This window comes from Genypterus blacodes, unplaced genomic scaffold, assembly GCF_046128005.1.
Source record: "Genypterus blacodes isolate CSIRO-AG114 ecotype Tasmania unplaced genomic scaffold, CSIRO-AGI_Gbla_v1 ptg000003l_1, whole genome shotgun sequence".
Lineage (NCBI taxonomy): Eukaryota > Metazoa > Chordata > Actinopteri > Ophidiiformes > Ophidiidae > Genypterus > Genypterus blacodes.
The window spans coordinates 6700944-6725833 of NW_027466817.1; the positions used below are offsets into that span (position 1 = coordinate 6700944).

The 24890-nt window shown below is 45.0% G+C and overlaps 2 protein-coding genes across 2 annotated transcripts in view; one reads left to right on the forward strand and one right to left on the reverse strand.

Moving 5' to 3' along the window:
• Positions 1 to 583: 583 nt before the first annotated feature.
• Positions 584 to 24890, reverse strand: part of egfem1 (EGF-like and EMI domain containing 1) — a 43527-nt gene continuing 19220 nt past the window's right edge. Inside the window, exons 9-37 of the mRNA XM_076139055.1 lie at positions 24196 to 24318; positions 23490 to 23627; positions 23258 to 23380; positions 22773 to 22895; positions 22381 to 22611; positions 22084 to 22212; positions 19742 to 19870; positions 19337 to 19465; positions 15142 to 15276; positions 14597 to 14731; positions 13538 to 13663; positions 13256 to 13387; positions 12912 to 13043; positions 12411 to 12539; positions 8584 to 8712; positions 7722 to 7850; positions 7063 to 7191; positions 6846 to 6974; positions 6291 to 6419; positions 6017 to 6145; positions 5052 to 5183; positions 4786 to 4914; positions 4538 to 4666; positions 3321 to 3449; positions 2681 to 2809; positions 2423 to 2551; positions 1479 to 1607; positions 1249 to 1377; positions 584 to 716 (exon numbers count right to left, since the gene is read on the reverse strand). Coding sequence (XP_075995170.1) covers positions 634 to 716; positions 1249 to 1377; positions 1479 to 1607; positions 2423 to 2551; positions 2681 to 2809; positions 3321 to 3449; positions 4538 to 4666; positions 4786 to 4914; positions 5052 to 5183; positions 6017 to 6145; positions 6291 to 6419; positions 6846 to 6974; positions 7063 to 7191; positions 7722 to 7850; positions 8584 to 8712; positions 12411 to 12539; positions 12912 to 13043; positions 13256 to 13387; positions 13538 to 13663; positions 14597 to 14731; positions 15142 to 15276; positions 19337 to 19465; positions 19742 to 19870; positions 22084 to 22212; positions 22381 to 22611; positions 22773 to 22895; positions 23258 to 23380; positions 23490 to 23627; positions 24196 to 24318 — 3806 coding nt within the window. The 3' untranslated portion in view covers positions 584 to 633. The remainder of the gene's footprint in view (positions 717 to 1248; positions 1378 to 1478; positions 1608 to 2422; positions 2552 to 2680; positions 2810 to 3320; positions 3450 to 4537; positions 4667 to 4785; positions 4915 to 5051; positions 5184 to 6016; positions 6146 to 6290; positions 6420 to 6845; positions 6975 to 7062; positions 7192 to 7721; positions 7851 to 8583; positions 8713 to 12410; positions 12540 to 12911; positions 13044 to 13255; positions 13388 to 13537; positions 13664 to 14596; positions 14732 to 15141; positions 15277 to 19336; positions 19466 to 19741; positions 19871 to 22083; positions 22213 to 22380; positions 22612 to 22772; positions 22896 to 23257; positions 23381 to 23489; positions 23628 to 24195; positions 24319 to 24890) is intronic.
• Positions 16230 to 19499, forward strand: LOC142989575 (EH domain-containing protein 2-like). The gene is made up of 6 exons (XM_076139180.1): positions 16230 to 16566; positions 16709 to 16885; positions 17099 to 17196; positions 17526 to 17938; positions 18057 to 18221; positions 18323 to 19499. Exons 1-6 carry the CDS (start codon positions 16346 to 16348, stop codon positions 18878 to 18880), a joined length of 1632 nt encoding a protein of 543 aa, XP_075995295.1. The 5' UTR covers positions 16230 to 16345; the 3' UTR covers positions 18881 to 19499.

The window sequence follows — 24890 nt, forward strand, 5'->3', positions numbered from 1 at the left end:
CATAAACCTTCTTTTTCTTACCGGAACCATGCACGAAATTTTGTTATTATCAGCATCAAATCTTTGAAAGCTTAACACACACACAGACACACACACACACGTACATATACACGTTGGTCTGTGGGTGTACCAGTATTGCTCTGAACCCATGGAGGTTTGATTCCCCACTATTGCCACATAATGACGCTCAGTGTGTGTAAGAACAGAGCTTGTGCTTGTAAAGGTCAAGTGACGAGTGAGGAGAAGGTTCCCCTGCAGAAACACGCCGATCCCCCCTGAACGTCAGGAGAAGCTGCCCTAGATACCAACATCTGTAAAACGAGTTCAATCTAAATCATCATATGGACGGGAACATGAGCAGGTCTCCACTGAAGACAGGGTGAAACGTGATGGAAGTATTTTGCTGTGTTTTGTACTGTTTTGTTGTTCCAGTTGCTCCTCTCGTGTCGCTGTCAGCTGATTATCTGGAGCATTAAGTTCAGTGACGCAACATCAACATCAACATCAAGCTGATCTCCGTGTTGCAGTGCTTTCCAGAACCGACCCCCAATCCCCCCCACCCCCTCCCCCACTCCCACTCCGCTCGCGTGTTTAAGGTCCAGGTCCGGGTCGTTTGCACCTCTGCTCGGGGGCTCATGTGTCTTTGCTCCCTGTCCGCCGTCTCCTTCTTTGCGACAGAGAGGAGTTGAAGTATCCGGGGATTTGCCATTGTAATGCTGAAAAAGAGGAGGAAGAAAAAGGGGGGAGGAAGACATCAGCACTATTTGGAAAATGAAAAGCAAATGTTCTGGGGGTTTGGGGAGTAAGTAACTGGTACGTCGTCTCCCGTGAGCTCGGCTTTGAGGAGGTAAAACGAAGACAGGCCGAAGCCCAGAACCACGCTGGGTACAGATTAAAATAACTGTCGGGAGACGGGAGCAGCTATTGAGGGAGACAGGGTGACACACAGAGCGACGGGGCTCAGCCTCTCACACTTACACACACACTATTTCACTCAAGCTGGTTCAGCTTTACAGCTCCTGACCTTCTGTGTGTGTGTGTGTGTGTGTGTGTACCTTGTGAACATGTGTGTGTGTGTTTGCTGTGAATGTGTGTGCGCATGTGTCTGTCCTGTTGTAGCTTGACACCCTTAGTACCTGGGTGGGTTTATATGTGTGTATGTGTGTGTGTGTGTGTGCGCGCGCGTGTGTGTGTGTGTGTGTGTGTGTGTGTGTGTGTGTGTGTGTGTGTGTGTGTGTGTGTGTTTACCGTCAGTGCAGGTGGAGCCCAGCATGCTGAGCGGGCACAGGCATCGCCCAGTGCGTCCATCACAGTGGGCGCTGTGGAGGCACTGGCACGGCAGGGAGCAGTCAGGGCCAAAGCTCTCTCCACCACAGTCTGAGCACGAGGACACACAACAACAAGAAATAAATGTTATGTGCGTATAGTCAGTGTAGTTAAACAAATAAACTTTGGTCAGACAGGCGGTTAAGTCTAACCTTTTTCACATCTCTGTCCTGTCCGTCCCGGCGGGCAGAGACATCGTCCCGTCCACGGCTCACACACAGCCTCACCAGCGCAGTCACATGACATCAGACAGTCCAATCCAAACTTGCCCGCTTCACATCCTGACGCCCATAAAAACAGAGCCACCAAAGTCACATGACCACATTTATTGAAAGATTTGACGACTTCAGTAATTACAAAGCTTTCTCGTTATCATCCATTATTGACGCATCATCAAAAATCTGAAGGTCCAAGATTTTGATGAATGAAACTATCGAATACCCCAAAAGTCCGATTTCCTCTTTTACAGTAAACAAAATATGCTTGTTCTGTATATTTGTTTACCCTAAGCACGAGAATAGGCACACCCACACACACACACGCACACACACACACGCACACACACACAGATGGAGTCAGGCCTTCCAGCTGCTCGGTCATACTGTATCTCCTGCTGGCTCTGAAGTGGCCATTTAGGCTGAGCGCCCCGGGCAGGCGGGACGGCACAGGGATGTTACAGGAATGCATGAAGCAGCCAGGAAACACCTGTCTCTCATCAAATAACCAGCCTCCCTCCCCTGTCTGCCCACCTACCCACTGGCCTGTCTGTCTGTCTGTCTGCCTGCCTGCCTGCCAACACACACACAGACTCACACACACAAACTCCTCACTCACTTCTTTAATGTTTTATTCATGCCGAGTCATATTGCCATGTACGGCTGCAGCTGCCCATCCAGGTGGCTCAGGTTATCACTGTGCACAAACTTGTACCTATATCCACTCGATCGTGCAGGACTGTCTGCTATTTCCGTGCAAATATTTCATAAACAATAAGAATAACAATAAGTATTTGATGGCTGCGATACTGACAATAACCTCACACTTCACGTCTCTTACTTCAATCATAATCACGCAAGGGATCTTTGTGTGTACTCACGTCTTTGGCACTGAGGTCCATAGTAGCCTGGAAGACACACACAGCGGCCTGACACATGGTCACACCTCTGCCCCACCTTGCAGTCGCAAGTCTGGGCACAGTTAGCTCCAAAGAACCCAGACGGGCATCCTGGAAAAGACACGTGACACTGAATGCAGGTCAGACATCATTTGTGGATTCATGCAAATCCTTGGAAGTACTACAGTAAGGTCACTGTTAAGCCGCTTTTGTTTTGTGGTATTTGACATGTTAGCGTACCGTGTTGACAGGCGTGGCCGTAGAATCCAGCTGTACAGCTGCAGGTGCCGGTAAAACGGTTGCAGGTTCCATTGTTGCTGCACGGACAGTCCTGTGCACAATCAAACCCATACTTTCCCTGTGAGCAGCCTACACACACACGCACACACACACACACACACACACACATACACACACACACACACACACACACACACACACACACACACATACACACACACACACACACACACACACACACACACACACACACACACACACACACACACAGAGAGAGAGAGACACACAGAATTGCACACAGGAGTTAGACAAAATTAATTAAGTAATGAATTCAATCACAGCAAGCACAGCCACAGTTAGGTTCAAAGGCCAAATCGCTTTTGTGAGCAATAACAGAGAATCAGAGCTTTGACGTGTGAGCTGTTGGTGCAACATGAGACATGTAGCAGAAGTGTGAAGAGAAACTAATGTTTTCCAAAACTGCAGGTGGAGCAGTGAGAAGCAGAACACGTCACACACTGCAAGTCAGAGTCTGAGCACAACAGGGGCATGAGGTAACATCCTCATGGAACATGGATATGGAACCTGATGTCCCATGTGTCATCATGATTCTCTTTGCTTGTGATGACCTTGTGTGTACCTGTGTCACAGTTTGGCCCCATCCAGCCCAGACCGCACCTGCAGGACCCGTCCATCGGGTCACACACAGCCCCATTCAGACAGCTACAGGCGTATCTGCACTGCAGGCCGTAGCGCCCCCTAGGGCATGCTGGGGAAACAGCAGGGAGAGAGAGAGGGAGAGAAAGGGAGAGAGAGGTAGAGAGACACAGATTGTCCTCACCGTATTCCTGTTTATTTAAAGAACAGTTCATTGAAGAGATGGCAGTAGTCTAATTTGGCTCTGATATCAAAGAATAATCATATTTCTCTGGGTAATTTCGATAAGGAAAAACAGTAAGGAAATCATCTTTGATTCCCCCCGTTTGTTTATTTGCTTCTTTGCCAAATCCAGCGACATGGAACACAGAGAAGGAGCTACTTATAGTTTTTCTGTAAACATTCAGCGAGAGGAACTAAAGTAGTGGCATGCAAATACACATAGGCCACTAAAGAAGAAGACGAGAGCATTTAGCGGGTATGGAAACTCCCGCCTGCAATCCAGCAGAATGGCTGATAAAGGGAGAGATTGAGGGAAACAAACTCAGCCTCTCTTCCCCAAGAACATTTGTGGGGAATTTCTCTGATTATCAGTGCCAGTCACAGAGAGGAAATGGAGAATTTGTTACTTAAATATACAGTGACAGATGTTTCAAAAAGTACACCCTCGTCTTCTGGGCTGTTTCTCCAGTTGAGCCGTGTATTTCTGATGAACTCATTAGGGCCACTGGTTCCTGCTGATGCACGTCAGCCTCAATGTTTAACTCTGTGTTTGCTGAGCAGAAATGTTTGAGATACAAATAATCATATGGACGGAACTGATTGAACTTCATGTTGAACAATGAATTGCTTCTTTCTAGTTTATGAATTATTTCAGATTTTTTCTGTATTTTGCATGACCGTGATACCAAGACCAGATGTTCAATCAGAAATGCATTTGTCAGCTATAGTTTTAATTTTCTTGTATTTAATGTTCCAACTTATTTCTAAATAAAGTTCAACAAATGCAGTGCTGATCAAAATATCACCTGCAGCACAGTGCATACCTCCACCAAGCAAGCCTGCACCAAATTACCTCAATAAGGACCAGAATTAATTCATTATAACAATAGTGGTTAGTAGTTCATGTATCAGGCCCAAATTTACCATAATGACAGTAGGTGGACTTGATGTGGATGGAAACACAAACTTGTCAGCTACCTTGTTGGCAGGACTGTCCCATCCTTCCAGGAGCACACACACACCTCCCAGTCAGCGGGTGGCACTGGCCTCCTTCCCCACAGGAGCACAGCTTAGCACAATCCTTCCCATAGTAACCAGTGGGACAACCTGGGGGAATAAACATCACCGTCTTCATTCTCATGCAGTTGAAGAAATCGATTGCTTATTGCGACAACATCTGATTTTGTGGCATCAGAATGATATAATAACTGGATGTCTTGACTCACTGGAGCCACAGTCGGCTCCAATAAAACCAGGCGGACAGTAGCAAACCCCAGTCCTGAAGTCACAGCGACCACCATTGATGCAGATGCACCTGGACTTGCAGTTCGGCCCGTACGTCCCTGCACGGCATCCTACAGAGAGAAACGCAAACAGGAAAAGGACATTTTTGGGTGATATGGTTTCAGATGGTAGCCAAAGGTAATGTGACTTGAAGGATGAAATCTCTGTTTATTTGCTGAAGGTTGTACCGAAGTAACCGAATATTTACGTAAGTCACAGCGTGCTCCGTAGTAACCAGGTAGGCAGCTGCAGTGTCCGGTCACAGGATGGCACCGCTCCTGATCTCCTGCACACTGGCACAGCTGGCTACAGTTCAGCCCGTACATACCAGAGGGGCACGCTGAGGGGGACAACCACATACATCACTAACTGCTTTAGTCCCTATTTACTGTAGAAAGACGTAAAATGTGCAAGGAAATAGTTTCTGTAAAATGTTAAGTTAAGTTAAGCAAGATTATTATTTGTAGAATACTGTCAAGTTTTTAATTACATTGACATGCAAACACCCAACAACATCTCCACACAAATAGCAAGAGCAAGAGAGGGAGAGACATTCTTTCACACACTCTCTCTGGACACGCACAGATATGCGCGTCACAGTAATGAATGTCTACAAACAAGCGCTCACAGCGAAACAAGATGAATCTGAGAACCAAACATGTTTTCTGGTGAGACCGCAGCACTTAGCCGCTCAGTCGGGCAGCAGCAGGCAGTGCGGAGGGACAGATAAGAACGGACTCCAGACTAAAGAGGCAATTATGACGCTGTCATTATGCATGTCTGCCTTCCAAAAGCCCTTATCCGCCAAGGAGACAAAAACAATGCCTTCTGTTTTACTTGGCAACTGGTGTGTAACATTTATCAGATGTCTGGGGATTGTGTGTGGAAAGGTAGGGAGCGGTGGGGGTGTGTGTGAGGGGGTGTGTGGAAGGAGTGTTGACGGGTTGAGTAGTGAAGCTGAAGGGCACGGACCAAATAATGAAACATTCGCTCAAAGTCCTGCCATAGTGAACAAATCTGAATTAAGTAAACAGGAGAAAATGGTAAAAAATAATGTATTAACATGATTGATTATGGGTGATCACATATGGAACAATGTATGTCTGTTTAAAAGTTTTGATTTTCACCCCTGGCTCATATGTGATCCAGAACTAGGACAGATTTGGTTCATACCGGTCTCACAGCCGGTCCCAGTGAGTCCAGCAGGGCAGCCACATCTCCCTGTCTCATGGTGGCAGGACACACCAAGCTCACACTCACACTGCAGGCCACAGGAAGCACCATAGGACCCTGGGAGACACGCTGGACAAGCACGCACACACACACAGTTACTGAATAAATGAATCCACAGAAGCTGATCTTTGTATTATATCAGATGACGTTAAAAAAAATCCCTTATTTTAAGTTCCGAAGACCACTATTGTGAATCCTTTGTGTAAACACTCACGTTTGTCACACTTGGCTCCTCTCCAGCCGAGCTCACACTCACAGAGTCCAGTCACGTGGTGGCAACTTGTGCTACGGACGCAGTCACACCTCTGCTCACAGCCGACGCCATGAAATCCCTTAGAACAAGCTGTAAAAAGCAGTGTGTAAGAAGAGACGTATGTTGTATTAATTATTCTGTTTATTCAGCATTTATGGACCTTTATACTGTTCTGCCACAGCATGTTTCTGGATTTAAGCACACCAAGATGTTTTTGGAGTATTGTTACTTCCACAAAACAACATTTTTATTTAAAGTTTGTTGCACTTTTCCTCAACTCTGAACAAAACAGAATGTTGCCACGGGTTACGGGTCACATCAACAGGTAAAAGACAGCAGGTTGTCTGGTCACAATCCCTGTCACAGCCAATATTCCCATCAGGATTGATACCGTCTGAGAGGAAGACAGGAATCCCTGCTGGGTCAACCTGTGCACTGGTCCCTCTTATGTCATGAGGACGGCCAAACACTGAAGGCCAGTTATACCGACTTTACATAAAGTATATGCTGGATCACCTGTCTGACAAAACTCCCCCGTCCATCCGGGTAGACAGACACATCGTCCTGTTACTCCGTCACATCTCCCTCCGTTGGCACAGCTGCAAGTCTGGGTGCAGTTGTCTCCATAATGTCCCTCCTCGCACTCTAGGGGGAGAGACCAGATGTTTTCGGACGGCACAAGACTTCACCTCACACCCTCTCCATACAGTCAGAGGAGCCAGCAAGCGCTCACCTAACTCACAGGCGGCTCCGGTCCAGCCGGGGGGGCAGGAGCAGCGGCCGCTCATCCGCTCACAGGTGCCTCCGTGCTGGCACAGACACTTCTGAGAACAGTGCTCCCCAAACTGTCCTGCAGGACAATCTGAACTCACAAACACAACACAGCCGAAAAGACAACAAAGGTACCATCAAAAAAACTTTATAAATAAGGCAGTGATATCTTAAAGTACATGTACGGCTCAAATAATATGGACATCATCTTCCTTTAGAATGATTTTGGGGATCTTTGACTTCATGCATGTGTCCTCCAAGAAATACAGAGTTTGTGTAAAGATAATGATATTTAGACCTTGTAGTATATATCTTTTTAAGAATATTTTATGTTGCAGATCACTCTTTCTCTCAACTTCTAAGCCTCACTAAGAAAAGCATTTTGGTATAAAGACTTATGTCAGGTTATCTTCAAATAAGAGATAATAGCAGACACCATCATCTGTGGACCATTTGGGTCCCAATGACGATCCCTGTTATTAACATTTGGACGGCTGGTGTTTGTGTTGCACGTGTTTAATGCAGAGGGGGATTATTACCAATCTCAACCTTAATTTAGGGAAATGGCAGCATCGACCTCTTCCGCTCTGGTTCTGTGGGCCTGAGTGATGAGCTACTCACAGAGTTGGCAGCTGACTCCGGTCCATCCGGCCGTACAGCTGCACCGGCCGGTGACGTGGTCACACCTGGCTCCGTTCTGACAGTCACAGGTTTGACCGCACCGTTCGCCGAAACGACCCTCTGGGCACTCTGCCCACACACACAAACCACAGACACACACACAGACACATTGAGTTTTTTTTATCTCCAGACTCTTACTGTGGCCACATCCAAGTGTGAGAGTCTGGAGATGGAAAGAAAATGAAAACGTTTCGGGGGCATTTTTGGTTTTGGGTGCAGATGTTGTAAACTTGCCCGTAATGATCAATGCCAAACATGACACGTTCCAGTCAAAGAGAGAGAGGAATGAGCTAATGACAGAGATGCTTCATTAAGTCATGCTGGTGGCTTTCTAATGACTCTGGCTTTGGTCATCAGCACCACAAAATGGCTGTGGCAGGAGGAAAGACTTGAATACGAGCGCAGAATGACAGACTCAGAACTTTAGTGGGCTTTCCCTGGAATCATTAAAACGTCGGCATGAATGCTGAGGAAACCTTAGCATGAGAACACTGATTGTTTAGTTACTAAAAGAGTCGTCCAAGTTATGTTCTCCCTCTCCTAATGTTCATCGCTATAAACACGTGGGTGTATTTATCCAGAATAGACCTCAATTAAACCCTGGAGGGCGGAGGGGGGCAGCACTGTTGCCCCCCGCACCCCCTCCACCCGTACCCATCCCTAAAAAAAGTCATCGGCGGTGTCTCATTATACAGATAATTGTTCACAAACACATCATAGTTGTGTTTAAGGAGAGGATGTCGTGATGAGATGCAGCGCGGGCCTCCCTCACACCCCGTTTTAATGATGTGGCTTCCATTACCCAGAATGCAGTGTGGTCCTGCCCAGCCGGCGGTGCACAGACAGGCTCCTGTGATGTGGTGGCAGCGGGCACCGTTCCTGCACTCGCACATCTGGCCACAGTCAAGACCGTAAAAGCCGTCCGGGCAAACTGCGGGTCGAGATAAAACATCCGACCGGTTAGAACTGGCGGCTTCACAAAAGAGGAGAGGAAAAGGTTCAGATGCCAACTTTTTTCTTCTTCTCTTATTTAGTCCTTTTACTCTCTGCTCCTCCTCCCACTTTCCCTCTCCGTCTTACCACCTACTGAAAAAACCAATATCAAATTGCAGTACCACGCTGCGGCTGTTCATTTGCGGAGTGTCTGCGTTCGTTAAGCGAGCTGGCGGCCCACATGTGCGGCGTATCTGGGCCACATCAAAGCCCACGGCGGCTCGGAGGGCCGAGCCCCCTTTTTTGGGGGGGTGGGGGAGGGGTGGAGAGGGGCGCAGAGAGCCGGTAATTAGAGCACCTGCTGAGTCCACAGGCCCCACCGATTCACAGCAAAACAAAGCCAGGTTACCTAAGACACACACACACACACACCTAAGTGTCTGTTTCCTATTCTCAAGGAGGGCTGGAGAGATTTTTTTGAAGCGTGTGTAGAGTCAATTGACACTCAGAGAGTTTGGTAAACACACTGCCTACCGTCCACAGAGGCTGCTGGATGAATGAGACTCTCCTCTACTTGGATGTAAATATTGTCTGTAGCAGAGCAGGAAAGAATGACTCTGTTTATCCGCCCCTTCTCTTTCTTTGATCGCTCAATTTGTCACCGCATCGCGAAGCGATCACAGACTAACATAACTGTACTAGTTGTATTTTGCAAAACACCTTCTTCCTCTCTGGGTTTTATTTACAGGAGCGTTGCGTTTTGCTGTTACCAGAGATTGATTGACAGCCATCGCTGGCATGTCTCCCTTCAAATACAGCACCTCACACTTGTACTGTATATAACATGGGGGAAATGTGGGGCTGCTTATGAGTTTGGCCTTTTCCTGGTTTCTGTATTTCCTCTGTCCCAGTATAATCCCGGCAGCACGGTTGCACGCCACCTCCTCGGACTATAACGACGCCAGATGACGGTGTTACCAAAAGAACAACCGCAAATAGAAGCAGCCGTGTGTTTTCTAAATGATGTGATAATCAGGGTGTATGAATCATAACCTCCCCTCTTGCTCCACGTGACCGTGCCCTCCACTCTTGTCTCCCTTCCAGACTCAAATTGGAAAAATTATCCCTCCTCCTCAGCACTTTCTGCCATGACTGTCACTGTGTTCCCACGGTGACAGTATGACGTCTGCGGCGGTTAAGCCACGACGTTATTAAAACGAGCCAACCCAAGCAAAGTGTTGGTTTATTGTCTATTATTTATTATGATGATACCTACTGTAGTCACCATAGCAACAAACTTTTTTTCCTGTAGGAAAATCCTGAGCATGAATGGCAGCTGGCAAGCAACACATTTTATAGTGTAGTATATGCCAGCAGGGGGCGCCTGGTTCCCATATTTACCTGTCCTGTGATGTCAGCCTGGGGCCTGCTACCCTCCTCTCTCTGAGGCTTTGTTTATAGGTAGGCACAGAAGATCCAGTCCACCACACACACACACACACACACAGGCACTGTAGCATCGCTGAGACTCCATCTCTCGACTAAATGAGCTCTTTAAGACAGGGGGATTATTTCCAGATCCCTGGTTGTGTAAGAGCCGCTGCTGTCAGCCCATAAAGCAGGTCCAGGGACCACACAGCCGGGGTGAGCGCCACAGAAATAGAGCGGATAGAGCGACAACACAAAAAAGAACTTCCTGGTGCCATTCAAGGTCTTGAATGAGGTCAAAGACGACAATAACAAAACAGCCCCGCTTCTTTGACAATAACACGGAAGCACAAAGCCAATCGGAACAAAGTTGTTGTATTTTACTGCAAACATCAAAGCAGCAGATCAGATCCAGAGCGTGATGGAGGTTAATTGGTCAGCTGATTTGGCGTCTTAGCACATTTGACATGTTTCCTTCGATAAAACTCGGCTTTAAAGTTTTGCGTCAGCCTCTCCACCACAGGAATGCTCATCCAAACAACGCCATGGTAACAACGCCTATCAGTTGTTATTTCCACGGATAACTTCATCCAAGCTTCTGGCCGTCACACTGCCATCAATCCAAGATGGAGAGGTTCCTCACACACACCCGGGGACATTCCATATTAATTATGCGAAACGAGACAGACAACTACAGTGATCTGGTCCTTCTCACAGCTCAGGCCTCTTCCTGGCTTCTCCTGAAGGAAGAGGCCCAGCAAAAGACTGAGAAACTGGACACCTCTGTTTGAGAGGAAAAGGCCTTCAGAAAACAGAACCTGGCCAGACCGATAGTCGTATTTCCACAGCAACGTCCAATCAGAGTGACGTCTCTGTCTGAGGCCATTAGACTGTTATGACTAGGGAAGTGAAGCTCTGTTCTGGTGTGACACAGCCATGATTTACGATGCCCCGCGTACTATGGAGATGGTATGAATTTCTGGGGCTGTTAGTACACTTACAGTAAATCTTACACCTTGTAATAACACAAGACCACTTCAACTTAAAAGACTATAATCAAGAACACATCCCTTACATTGTTAAGACTCTTGTCTGTTGCTATGTCTTTCTGTTCAGGAAAATATCATCATGATGAGAAGAACATCAATCACATGAAGTGTTTGCTATGACAGGATGCTTAAAGTGACCCTCCAAACATTATACAGTTTATGAAATACAGTCCATCTGTCACTGAATATAAATTATATCTCGTCATTTGTTGTGGTTGTTTTTCTTCTGATGGAATGGATTTGCTTATGAAATTACACGGAGTAGCTGATGATTCATTGAATCTCTTGAGTGTATAAAAGGTACAAAACCAAACCGGAACACATGTCCTGCAGTGCCCTCTAGTGACCACAAGAGTGCAAGACCGATAATGTCTGAACTTGAGAGGCAGTGTGGATAAAAGATTAGCAAAAAATGGTTACATCTTAAGATGATAACAGCAGGGTATAGAAAACATCTGAGGGAAATATCTGTTAGTAAGTTACAATTTTCACTCATCAATCAAAGTTAAAAGGAACAGATGGAGATTGTAACCTACAACATGAAGTGCCACCAAAACAGGACAAGCTACTTAGCTGTTTGTACATTCTCGGTCTAAATTCAAGATTTATTTGGAGAATAAAATGTTCCCAACATTGGAAAAACAACATCAACTCTCAGTAAGTACGAATCCTTAAACGTCCAGCCTCTGCTTGGCTCAGTCACTACAGGATCTTCATATAACTGTTGTGAATCCATGCTAGTGATGATTTGGTTAAATGAACCAGTAAATAACTGATTAGGCTTTTGAAAACCTTACTTTAAGAAAGTGGACCATACATTTTAAATGCATTTCAAATGCATCATAAAAAGAAAGATAGGTACAGTACATATATACACATGGAGAGGTGAAAGTGTCCTTGGTGTTTATAACAAGTGATGAAAGAAAGATATTTGTGGTCAATTTGATCCCTAACACAAGGTGCAATTTCAAATTAAGATAAGATAAGATAAGATAAGATGAAATGTATTATCCCAAGGGAAATTACTGTGCAACAGTTACAGTACAGCATGAAAAAAAAGAATTATTAAATTTATTAAATTTATAAATATATAAAAAAATATAGTGACAATTTAATGTTAACCAGGTTTTCCTATGAAAAGTTAGTTATTCAGCTTCAAGTGGCCAGCAATCAGTCATCAACAACATCACTCTTATGGTAAATAAATAATCAAACTCACCTTTTTCACAGAAAGTTCCAGCATATCCAGGTGAACATGTGCAGGCTCCACTCACATGGTCACAGAGAGCTCCATTCTCACAGTGACACTGCTGGGCACAACTACGCCCATAAGTGCCCTTCACACACCCTACCAGTCAACAGATGCAAGAGGAGTATTATTAGAAATGCAATGTCTTTAACTTTGACCTTTTAACCCAAAATAGCTTCTGTCCACAAGAAATGCTACCAAAAGTAATATAATAGTTAACATTATTTCATAGTAATACACAACGATTCAACTTACATAAACAAATGCAAAATCACCAAAAGCAAACACGTCAGAATACAAATTTGTGAAATATTAAATCAGTATGTGGATATTCTGTATGTAAACTCCAAAGATGTTATAGCCAAGAATCACCCCATGGTGGCAGCATCCACTCAAGTAAAGCAGAGAAACTGTCTGTAATATCCATTCATTCATCCATCTGATGATTTCAAAATAAATAAGGGCTCTTACTGTTTTCACACTGGTCTCCAGTGAATCCAGCCTCACACACACACACACCGGACACTGGATCACAGCCCAGTGAGCTCTCCTTGCACTGGCATTTACTGACGCACCCTTGGCCCCAGTAACCCAACTCACAAGCTGCAGAGTTCAACAGACAAGAAAGTGAAAATATAATACATCATCATTTCTGCAAAAACCCTTAAACCTGTAGGTGTAATTTCTGGTCATCACATGTCGTAGCTTCTTGTACCTGGTGGACAGAAACAGTCTCTAGTCTGTGGGTCAAATTATTCCAAGATAGAACTTTTTTTTATTCTTTCTTAACCCTCCAGGAGTTTCTCACCACTCACCTTTTTGACAGAGAGTCCCAGTGAAACCTGGTTTGCAGTCACACACACAAGTCCCTTTCTCAAAGGAGCCTCCGTTCCCACAGGGACTACAAGGTGACTGGCACTTCAACCCCCAGAAACCATCAGGGCAGTCTGAAGAGCACCAGGATGAATAAAAATCAAATCAAATCAAATCGGTCATGTGGGAAAGTGACCTCCTGCTGCAAAATCACATATTTGACACACCTGCTTCACACAAATAGCAAATCATCAACATAATGAGGCAAAGCTTCAAACTTGTACCTTCCTGACATTTGTCTCTCGTCTTCCCAGCAGGGCAGATGCACCGTCCGGATATGGGATCACATGGAGCCCCGGCACAGTCACAGGTCAGCCGACAGCTGTCTCCATAGCTCCCTGCTCCACAGGCTGACGACACGGCAACGCAGCAACGCAATGAAAAAGCATAAACAGAGCCCCGCAATAGAACCAAAGATGGATTAGCAACATGTATTGTGCTCCCTGCAGTGTAGCGCAAGACAACACGGTTCCCAAAGCCCGGTTAAAAGCGAGAAAGGGAGGAGAGAAAGGTTCATTTTCTGTTTGTTTATTCGGCCTCTGCCAATAGCCTCCGTGCTAGTAATTGGATTAAATGACCCAGCAATGAAATCCAAAAACCCGGAGTGTTTTGTTATGCAGCGTACTGAAGCATTTGAGTTGAGACGCTCTGTAACTCAGCTGTGTTATCTTAGAGAGCTCCACTGAGACGCCCAATTATGTTTTTACCAGATCATATCCAATATCTATTTGGATCACGACACAGCAAACCCTGCCAACTCATCAACTAACGGGGCAAACAGATGAAAACCTGCTGAGGAGGACACACATATTTCTAGTTGTACAACAGTCACACATGGAGAACTATGCTTCAGATGTTGATTTCACCTATAAAATCCAATTTATCAATGAGGGCCCGGCAAAGCGAATATTTCTGCAAAAGGAGGAAAAACTCCACATGCAAGAAGTTTAAATGCAAAAACAACAACATACACGTGTGCAAGCAAACACCCAGACAGATACACGTGCATTTACAGTAGTATCCATAAGGCCGGTTGTAAAAGTTTATGACCACACAAGGTTCTGTAGGGTCCAGTTCTGTAGAGCAACTCGTACATCAAAAGTTCGGTTTGAGATATTCAAGAGGCAACAAATTCTTTTAAGTGTTTATGTCAAATGTTGGAGAGCAACTCGGTCTCAAATGTACCTGACTGTGTCCCTTGTGTGAAGCTCTTCTGTCCTGCTGAAACTATCAGCTTATACGTATACATTAACATGCACAGTCTGATGAACGTTTGGTCTCACCCAGTTGACATTTGTCCCCATGCAGGCCTGCGGGACAGCGATGGTTGCATTCTCCTGTCTCAGGGTCACATAAGTCTCCACCTGGACAGTCGCAGGGTCGCTCACATCCTGCACCAAAGAAGCCCAGCACACATCCTACAGTGGGACACACACACACACACACACACACACACAACACACACACACACACACACACACACACACACACACACACACACACACACACACACACACACACACACACACACACACACACACACACACACACACAACAGAGGCATATTGGGGGAGACATAATGGACGATTTCATGGAAGGTGTGACAGGAAATTGGCCTTTCCTGTTGCACTTTCCTGTCACTTGGAACTATTTAGATTGTTTATAACTGTGAAAACGGTTCGTACAAGAGAGAGAGCGAGTCGAGGATTCGACCACTTAGTGAGGACAAATCTAACATAACACATTTATAAACTTCTTATGATCTCGGTTATTGAATTCCCCCTGAAGCTGTAGATGAAAAAAAAATATTGATGAAACTATTGCTTACCTTTCTCACACTGTGGTCCTTGGTATCCAGACTTACAGACACAGCTCCCTGTCTTGGGGTCGCAGCCAGTGGAATGTTCTAGAACACAGTTACATTCCTTGGAGCAGCCTGAACCGTGGGTCCACCTGGGACAAGCTGGGGGGGCGGACGAGGTCACAAGCCCAGTATGAAAACAGACAAAGAGTTTTGCGTGAAGTTGTTGTGTGGCAAAGTTATAAACATGTATGAGGATTGATAACACATTAAGATTTATATTACTGTTCACCCTTGCAGCCAACAGTATGAGGGAATCATAGGAAATGTATTTCCATTGCCCAATATGACATATGCAGTCTCAAAGGGCTTTACAGCAACAAACAAACCTGATGCTATCCAAGGTTGCTACAAAGACAAGGAAATACTGGAGAGACAAACATAAACGTAAAACACCTCAGGAGAGGAAATACAAAGAGAGCTCTCCTCTCCTCAGTCAGCAGTATTACTACAACAAAACATCCTCAGACTGGAAGGCCCCCCCACTGACAAACCAACAAACTGTTGTTGTTATAGCGCAGCAGATTGAGTCTATTTGCGATACAAATCAGTGAAAATCAGTGCAAATGGGCATGACCTATATGAATGGATGCAAATTATAAAAGTGGTAATTGCAGCGCCACCATCAGGCTGACTGGTACCGAAAATGTAACGGTTTCTTCACTGTACTGTATCTAACAAACAAACACAACAGAAAACATACCAGCCGTGGAGAACTTTGGTTAGACGTAGACTTCCTAATCCTGTATTTAGTCCCACTGACTGATTGAATTCTAAGTAAAATCCTTCTGACAAATCTTGACATATTTCTATTATAGCTGTTCATGATAAGTGCAACTTTAAATTGGACAAAATCCATCAATGAGAAGCAGAACTGCTAAACACTGACAATGGTGTCCCAGCTGTGCAATTAAAAGCGATCTACGTAAAATCAGATTTTCCCCTCTTCAGCAACAGCAACTCCACTCCACCCTGTCCCGCTTGATATTAGACGTTTTTGTGAGGTGCAGCTGCAGTCTCTGGTTACACCCTCTCCACCCTCTGCATGTCCTGCTGCAGGACAGAGCAGACAGCTGTGAGATTCAGATAATAGTCCTGCAGCACAAACTACCAGCATCCACTTTGGTTCTTCGCAAGAGTGCAGCTTTCGCACCCAAAAAAGCTTGTGGCCATGTCCCTCCGCTGGTTTAGGAACAACACCAACACACTGCAGGACGTCAGCGTGGTCACAGAGGAGCTGAAGAATCTTTATTATAAGCGCCTGCTGCCAATAGAGAAACACTATTCTTTCCATCACTTTCACTCTCCGAGCTATGAAGATGCAGACTTTGACAACAAACCGATGGTTTTGGTGATAGGCCAGTACTCAACAGGAAAGACCACTTTCATCAGGTAAGATCGTAACTGCACTTAAAGTGTATTGTTGAAATACTTTGTGTGTAGATGACTGTATTGTGTGTGTGTGTGTGTGTGTGTGTGTGTGTGTGTGTGTGTGTGTGTGTGTGTGTGTGTGTGTGTGTGTGTGTGACTTTAGGTATCTCATAGAACAAGATTTTCCTGGCAGCAGAGTTGGGCCGGAGCCAACCACTGACTGCTTCTCTGCTCTTATGTACGGAGATGTGGAGGGAATCATTCCGGGGAATGCTCTTACGGTGGATCCAAAAAAGCCTTTCCGCAACCTCGACCCTTTTGGGAATACCTTTCTAAACAGGTACTGGGACTCGGCCGCTTACAACTTGTACAAAAAGAGCGACTTGCTCTTTCTTTGTCTCCTTCTTTCTTCTATCCATCACTTACAAGTCTTTCTATGTTCATGTCTGATGCCTTTACGTTATTTGTGCAAATACAGGATAGAGTTCAGATGATGAGATAAGAGTTGGACATTTAAAGTGTTTATACTGCCACGACCTTTTTTTTTGTGCAGGTTTCAGTGTGTTCAGATGTCAAATCAGGTCCTGGAGAGTATCAGCATGATCGACACACCGGGCATCTTAACTGCTGCTCGGAAAAAACTGAGTCGAGGTGAGACAAAATACCCTCCTGAATTATTTGTTATTGTGGAAACTGATTTCTGAAGTCTTTACTTCTCTTTGTTCTTAAGTTTTGAGGCAGCAGCAAAGTGATTTGGACGTTGTGCTATGACAGTGAGTAGGGAGGGGATCAGGGGATGTAAGTAACTGAGCAGGATTTGCTTTATGGACACATTAATCAATGGGCGTAACTGAAATGGCTTGAGACCAGTGAGGACCGGTGGGATATGTTACACATTCCTCTAAGCCTTGAGGCCATGAGGCTTGCCACATTACATAGAATGTTAATGAAATCCCTCTGTTTTCATTCCTGATCCCCAGGCTACGACTTCCCAGCAGTGCTGCGCTGGTTCGCCGAGCGTGTGGATCGGATCATCCTGCTGTTTGATGCACATAAGCTGGAGTTCTCCGATGAGCTCACCCGGGCATTCGGGGCTCTCTGTGGCTACGAGGACAAATTGCGCGTGGTGCTGAACAAAGCTGACAGAGTGGACTCGCAACAGCTCATGAGGGTGTACGGCGCCCTCATGTGGTCATTAGGGAAAGTTTTTCGAACCCCTGAGATACTGCGTGTTTACATTGGGTCCTTTTGGTCTGAGCCCAGGCAGGCGTGTGACCACTACCAGCTGATAGAGCTGGAAGAGGAGGATCTGTTGAACGACATAAGGAATCTGCCGCGCAATGCTGCAGTACGGAAGCTGAACGACCTGGTGAAGAGGGCACGGTTAGTGAGGGTAAGAAAGGGTGAAAGGGTCTCTGATCATTTCAGATGTGGTATCATAGCATCCATAATTTGCGTTCATATTTAGAAACATGCTTGCCATGTCATATGCGGCCTTGTCCACTTCCCAGGCTCATGCGCACATCATCAGCTATCTGAAGCAAGAGATGCCCACCATCTTCTGCAAAGCATCCAAGAAACACAATCTGATCTACCAGCTTCCGGTGATTTTCACCAAGATCCAGCAGCAACATCGAGTTCCAGCTGGTGATTTCCCCGACTGCACAAAGATGCAGGTTCACAACCGCTTCTCTATTTCCTATTTAAAAAATATATTTTTAAATATTGCATTTCTCCTTTTGATTGTTAATGTTTTAAAATGTACCTCAACTTTCAGGAGCGACTTTTGGGTCAAGATTTCTCCAAGTTTAAGGCACTAAAACCAAGTCTGATGGCTTCCTTAGACAAACTCCTGTCCTCTGATATTGCAAAGCTGATGCCTTTGCTTCAACCGCAAGAACAGAGGAAGAAATCAGTCCCTGCGGTGCTAGATGGTGAATTTTTGGGAACATTCCGGAGAGAGCATTACAAGAGAGATCCCTTCAAAGAATTCCGCCAAGATGACGACAGCAATGAAGACCTCAATGAGTGGTCAGTGGAGAAATATAAGCCAAAATATGACGAGATTTTCTACAACCTCAGACCAAATGAGGGCAAACTAAGCGGCACCAAAGTCAGAAAGTGGATGATGACGACTCTCCTGCCCAACTCTGTGCTCGCACAAGTGTGGAGGCTGTCTGATGTGGACGGTGACGGCATGCTGGACAATGAGGAGTTTGCATTAGCTGTCCACCTTATCGAGGGGAAGCTGGAAGGCCACTGGCTCCCCAGAGAGCTGCCGTCTCATCTGGTGCCACCATCAAAGCGGCCAGTTGCTTCCAGTGATGAGGACTAAACATGGCATCAAAAGCAAATGGCAAGCCGCAGATCTGTACATAACATCTATACAATTCAATTACAATATAATGATACTAACTTCCTTTGTATAACTAATCTGATCATTTGAATTTGTTGACATCTAACAAAGTGTACATTCCATTAAACATTGTTTAATATAGCTTATTTATGAACTTTATATTAATCATCATTAATCATCGGGCACCAAAGCCTAATATTAATGGTTTGTGTGTTCATATACCTGTGAAATAATGTTTATGTCACATAATCTGCATAGAGCCATTTATGTGCTTTAGGTGCTTACTGTCTTATACTGTAAGAGCGCTACTAACAAATGTGAAAATAATATAATTAAACTCACGTTTTAATATTTCTTCTAAATAATAATCATTATCATCATCATCACTATCGTCTTTCTAGCTTCATCACCCCAGCATGCATGCTTTGTACTCACGCAGGTGGCAGAAACGGCCGTATAACCCCGGTGAGCACAGGCAGCCTCCGTAGAGACGATGGCAGTGTCCATTGTTGGGACAGTTACACTTTCTTTGACAATTTCTCCCAAAATAGCCCGTTGGACAACCTGTGGACATGACACAAGGAATACAAAACAGAACTTTTCACACAAGACAGCTTGAGTAAAGATACATTACACATACGAAGATAAGATCTGTGGCAGGTCTCAGCACACTAAATGATTGTTTAGAGCCTTATTATTGTATTTGCACCTTTGTTGTGCGTGCGTGCGTGCGTGCGTGCGTGCGTGCGTGCGTGCGTGCGTGCGTGCGTGCGTGCGTGCGTGCGTGCGTGCGTGCGTGCGTGCGTGTGTGTGCGTGTGCGTGTGTGTTTGTGTACAAACCATCCTCGCAGCGCAGGCCTTGCACTCCAGGTGGGCACAAACACTTTCCGTCCACGGGGTCACACAGACCTCCATTCTGACAGCGGCATAGGCTGTTGCAGGTCTGTCCATATGTCCCCTGTGGACAAGCTGGAGGAAAGGGGACATATTGAAAATGATCCTCAACACACTCAGGGATGGGACATTAACGCTGCAGCCTCACTATGGCACTGCAGAGAACATAAGACATTTACAAATGGTTTTGCTATGGACTCTCTTGAGTCAACACCTCAGTCCTCCATCCTATCACAGGCCACACACACACCCTGTGGTGTGTGTGTGGCCGTCTGACATTCTTAACCTCGCCGGCCTTGTGAACAGTTACGACACGGACCGTCTGGCTCGTTAAGATGCTAAAGCGTTACAGTTCTCTGCATCGAGTCAATGTCACTCTGTAGGAAGATAGACCAGCTAAATGTGACCTGTGTGGGAATACGGTGTCTTGTAATAAGAAATAAATAATAACATATGGAAAACACAAATATTATTTTCCTGATTAGATAGTTCAGTCAATAATTCAGTGTTTCATTTGGGATGCCGACAAGTTAGAAAGGTGTTTGTAAAGTTTGACAATGAACCTGAACAGAGGACAAAAGGACTTCATTATAAAATGTGACGTAAGACAAAGTTGTAAACTGGTTTAGCTTTGTAAAGGCTAAAATTATGACCATCACACTATGTTATTACATATTGGTTCCTATATCATTGCTGCAGGCCGACAACATTGCTCATCTATTTCACCTTAAAATGTGTCTCATTTCCACAGCTATCACCTTCAGGGTATGTATCTGAAGAACTGCTGCTCAAAGTGAGAGATTGCTTCTAACAGACTGATCCCACATGGCTCTCCTCATGATTACAGCCCCGTCTAAGAGTTCAGACCAAAGACACCCATTAATCACCGAGCTGGATGGGAACAATGGAGCCTGGCTTCCTAACCTACAGTGGACATCCTTGGCCTGAGGCTGTGCTCGTAGTGGGCCCTGGCCGCGCTCCAGTAGCAGACAGATTGATTCCCTCGCCGCTCCTGCGTTTCTGGAAGCCATAAACAACGCTGCCGCCCACGCAGAGGAGCAGACAGGTTTTGATACATGGCGCAGGATCGATGCGCAAAGGGAGCCCTCTCATCTCTCGCACAAAATCTACACCACATCCCAACGGCTAGTACAAATGCATAGAACTAGAAGAGGATGTGTCCTATGGGAATGACATGTAATAACTTGTGCTGTGTGTGAATGTGTGTGAGTGTGTGTGTGTGTGTGTGTGTGTGTGTGTGTGTGTGCAGCCTTGCCTTCTAACATTATGCGCCCGTACATACCTTTGTATAAATGATCTGTGCATGAATGAATTATGCATTTTGGTCTCTCATACATGTGCGTGTGTCTCAGCCAGACAGTCATCAATATTTCACTTTCAACAAAATGTAATTTTAAATCTCACCAATTTTCTAACAGTCACAATACATCCTCATGGAAAATTTATCTATCTAAGGAAAAGTCCTTCAAGTCAAGTCAAGACATTGGAGCTCCCTGGGGACATGTTGAATACAGCAGAGCGTAGAGCAGCTGCCAGGATTTGTGCTGTAAAAGAAGAGTATAAAATGGCTATAATGTTGGCTAAGCGTCATATTTAATCTATTTCAGATGTTTCCTTCCATTACTAAAGAAAGTGTTTAAGGGTACAGCAGTGGCACTTTGTAAAGTAACCTGTTGGTGATGTGACCCACAAAAATTTTAAGCGTTCTTGTTTTTGTTGTAGCTACAAAGTTTGTTGTTTGTTGTTTGAAGGTTTTGTGCATCTACTATGGGGCCTATGAAGTAAGACTTGGCTCAGAATTGAGTCAAAATACTATTCAATCAACTGTAATAATATCTGACTGGGTCAGCTAAGGTTCTGTGGTATTGTTGTCGGTATCAGCTGTGATCACATGGTGTGTAATCGCCAAAGGAGAGTGAGAACTTAAGTGCACAGGAAACTGGGGGGGTTCTGTCCCAACAGCAATAAAAGGAGTGATGGAGGTAAAAGAACACGGAACCACAGTGTGTATTGAGTCCAGTTACCTATTTTGGAATACTTCTGACTGTCCTCTGTCTCCTTCAGGTCGGGTTTCAGCTACAATATCCTGCAGCTTTGTTTCACATAAAGACCTCTACCATAAATCTTTGCCTTCTTGGCCACATTCATGAGCTCGCTTGATTTGCATTTGTGAGTGGTCAGGATCATCAATCTGTGTGACTAATCCCAGGTTACATTTCATGGAGACAAAGGAAATAAAACACTTATACTGTAGGAAAATGTCTCACTGTCATTGCAGATGATCCCCGTCCATCCGGAGGAACATTCACAGCCGTCTCTGTTTGCACCACACACTCCGTTCACACAGTTTTCACAGCTCACACTGCAGTCCTCCCCGAATGAGCCATCAAGACACACTACAAAGAGAGACATAAGCTATATTAATTTGCAAATTGAAGGTTAATGAGACACTGTATTTCATTGACTTGTACCTGTACTTGCTCATTGACAATAAAGTTGAATCTAATCTAAAAACATCATTGAATAAATCATGCAAATTGGCATCATGGTGTGTTTTCTTGTACCTATGCTGCTGACCAGTCTAAGTTCTCCTCGACGCTCCCTTTGAATCTCCACTACTTTTTCTCTGCTCTCATCATAATCATCACTGCCATATGGGGAGTGTAACGCTGCTGTGTAGCGTACAAGCTGAGGAGCCTGCCGGAACAGCAGGTCTGGCAATCTGTGGACCTCCAGCTGCTCCTCGTCGTCTTCGTCCTCTTCTTCATCTTCTTCTAGGTCTCCGTTGTACAAAGCTGAAAACACCGAATGAACTCAGGTTAGGATGATCTGACTGAGCTGAAAGCTGTTGCCTAACCAAACTTGGCAACCTGGACATGATGGATACTCACCAGATGAATTCCAAAGCAAAATTTACAACATTTACGAAAGAAAAGACATCGTAGGTGAAACTCACGGATGCAGGAATGCTGGTCTTTATCCAATCGAAAGCCCATTTGACAAAAACACTCATACGTTCCCAGGGTGTTGATACAGAAGTGCTCACAGCCGGAAGTGTCTACCAGGCATTCATCCATATCTAACAGGACAAAAGGAAGAGTGTCATGTCATTTTTTGCAAATCAGATGAAGCTGTGACGTCCATCGTATCGTCCATCCATCCATTTCTGTACCACCTTAATTATTCGTAGGGGGTTGTGGGAGATTATTCCAAACTGTCACAGATAACCTCAGTCACATCTACAAGCAAGTTTAAACTTTCCATTTCACCTAAGCTGCATGTTTTTGGAGGTTGGAGGAACCTGGAGCACCCTGAGGAAACCCCTCACAGACAAAATGGAGACAATTTCCACACAGAAAGACCCCAGTTGGATTCACACCCAAAGCATGAGAGAAGAAACACTGAATGGCATCACACTGGGTCATCAAACACGAGTCTCACCATCGCATCCACAGCCGTCTGGGTTCAGTCTGTAACCTGCTCTGCAACTACACTCATAGCCGCCTGGGTAGTTCTTACAGAAGTGACTGCAGCAGGCCTCGCCGGTGTCACACTCGTCACTATCTGGAGGGGTGTCATAACAGCATCATAACAGGAGAGGAATATGAACAAACAATCCATCAGAACAGGGAATACAGCAACCACAACATAGCTACAAACCAGCAGAACTGACCTACGCAGGTCTTCCTGTCCTGGGTCAGCCGGTGGCCTTGGTTGCAGGAACAAAGGGGGCCGTTGGTGGTGTGCTCGCAGTGATGAGAACAGCCTCCGTTGTTCTTCTCGCAGCTGTTAATGATCTCCATCTCAATGCCTGAAGGACAAAAAAAATCCATCATGTGTGCTTTCTTATACTTCCAATGCAAGCAAATACAACACTTACCTCATTTGACTTTCCATGTCGGGAAGTTAGTTCTCAGGAAGTTCTTCTGGACTCAGGAATCTCACTCACTCATCACTGGTCACTCATCACTGTCATAAGCTGTATTTTGTGCTGTGTGTGTTTTATATTGGATCCAAACAGAGAATAGTGTATATCCTTAAACCAAAACCAAGTAAAGAAAACATACAGAGCTGTGTGGAGGAGGACTTTGGTTTGACCAAGGGTTGGAATTATTAGCTGCAGACCATGGAAGCAGGTGAAAAACATTTCTTGGTGTTTATTCTACTACAGTGTGTTAAACCTAATGTGTCTGCACCGATTGTAAAGTGGTTGCTTCATTCAAACTTCCACTCACACACTTTAAGAGCTCACATCAAGTTTCTACTGACTTAATTTTGACTGTCAGATTACTTGCACAAAAGTAACATGTTTGATTGCAAATTGAAGTTGTGGGTGTTTAATTATTTGCTTTCTGTCACGATCACTCGTCATTTCTTACGGTAGCACTGCTTTCCATCAGCGCCGAGTTCAAAGCCAGGATGACAGACGCAACTGAAGGAACCCACCATGTTCACACAGCTATGGGCACACCTGGCATGACCCGATCTGCACTCATTAATATCTGAGGGGACAGGGGACGGGGGACAGAGGACAGGGGACAGGGACATACATATACAAAGACACACAATTACACATTTAAACCAAAACACACATCAGCAATGGGAGTAACAGCAAGATTAATTCAGAATGTCTCTGTCAGTCATATTCAGACAAAGCCGACAGGGGTGAGAGTTCATGGATTTGAAATAAGCTTTCCTGTGCTCAGGTCTTAGCCAGGAGTTAAGTAATTTGACCCTATTGGCCATCAGTAACTGGATTATTATGGTTTTCTCTCTTACACACCATAAGGCACTAAGAGAAAGGCCAGCTGGTAATGAATGTGGCCTTTGTTTTGGAGTTAAGACACTGGGGGTCAGTGAACCAGTCTCACTGTTGAGTAAGCGATTATAAAACTGCGCTCCCATATTGTCTGCAAAAATGCTTTTCATTCCTCTACATCGTCGGCACAGAATAAATGCTGGTAAAATGGATGAGGAGGATATTTTCCAACATTAACTTCTCAAGTTTGCAGGTCTGTCATAGGCCAGATTTACTTCAGTATGACTGTAACATGTGGTGAAATGTGTGTGTGTG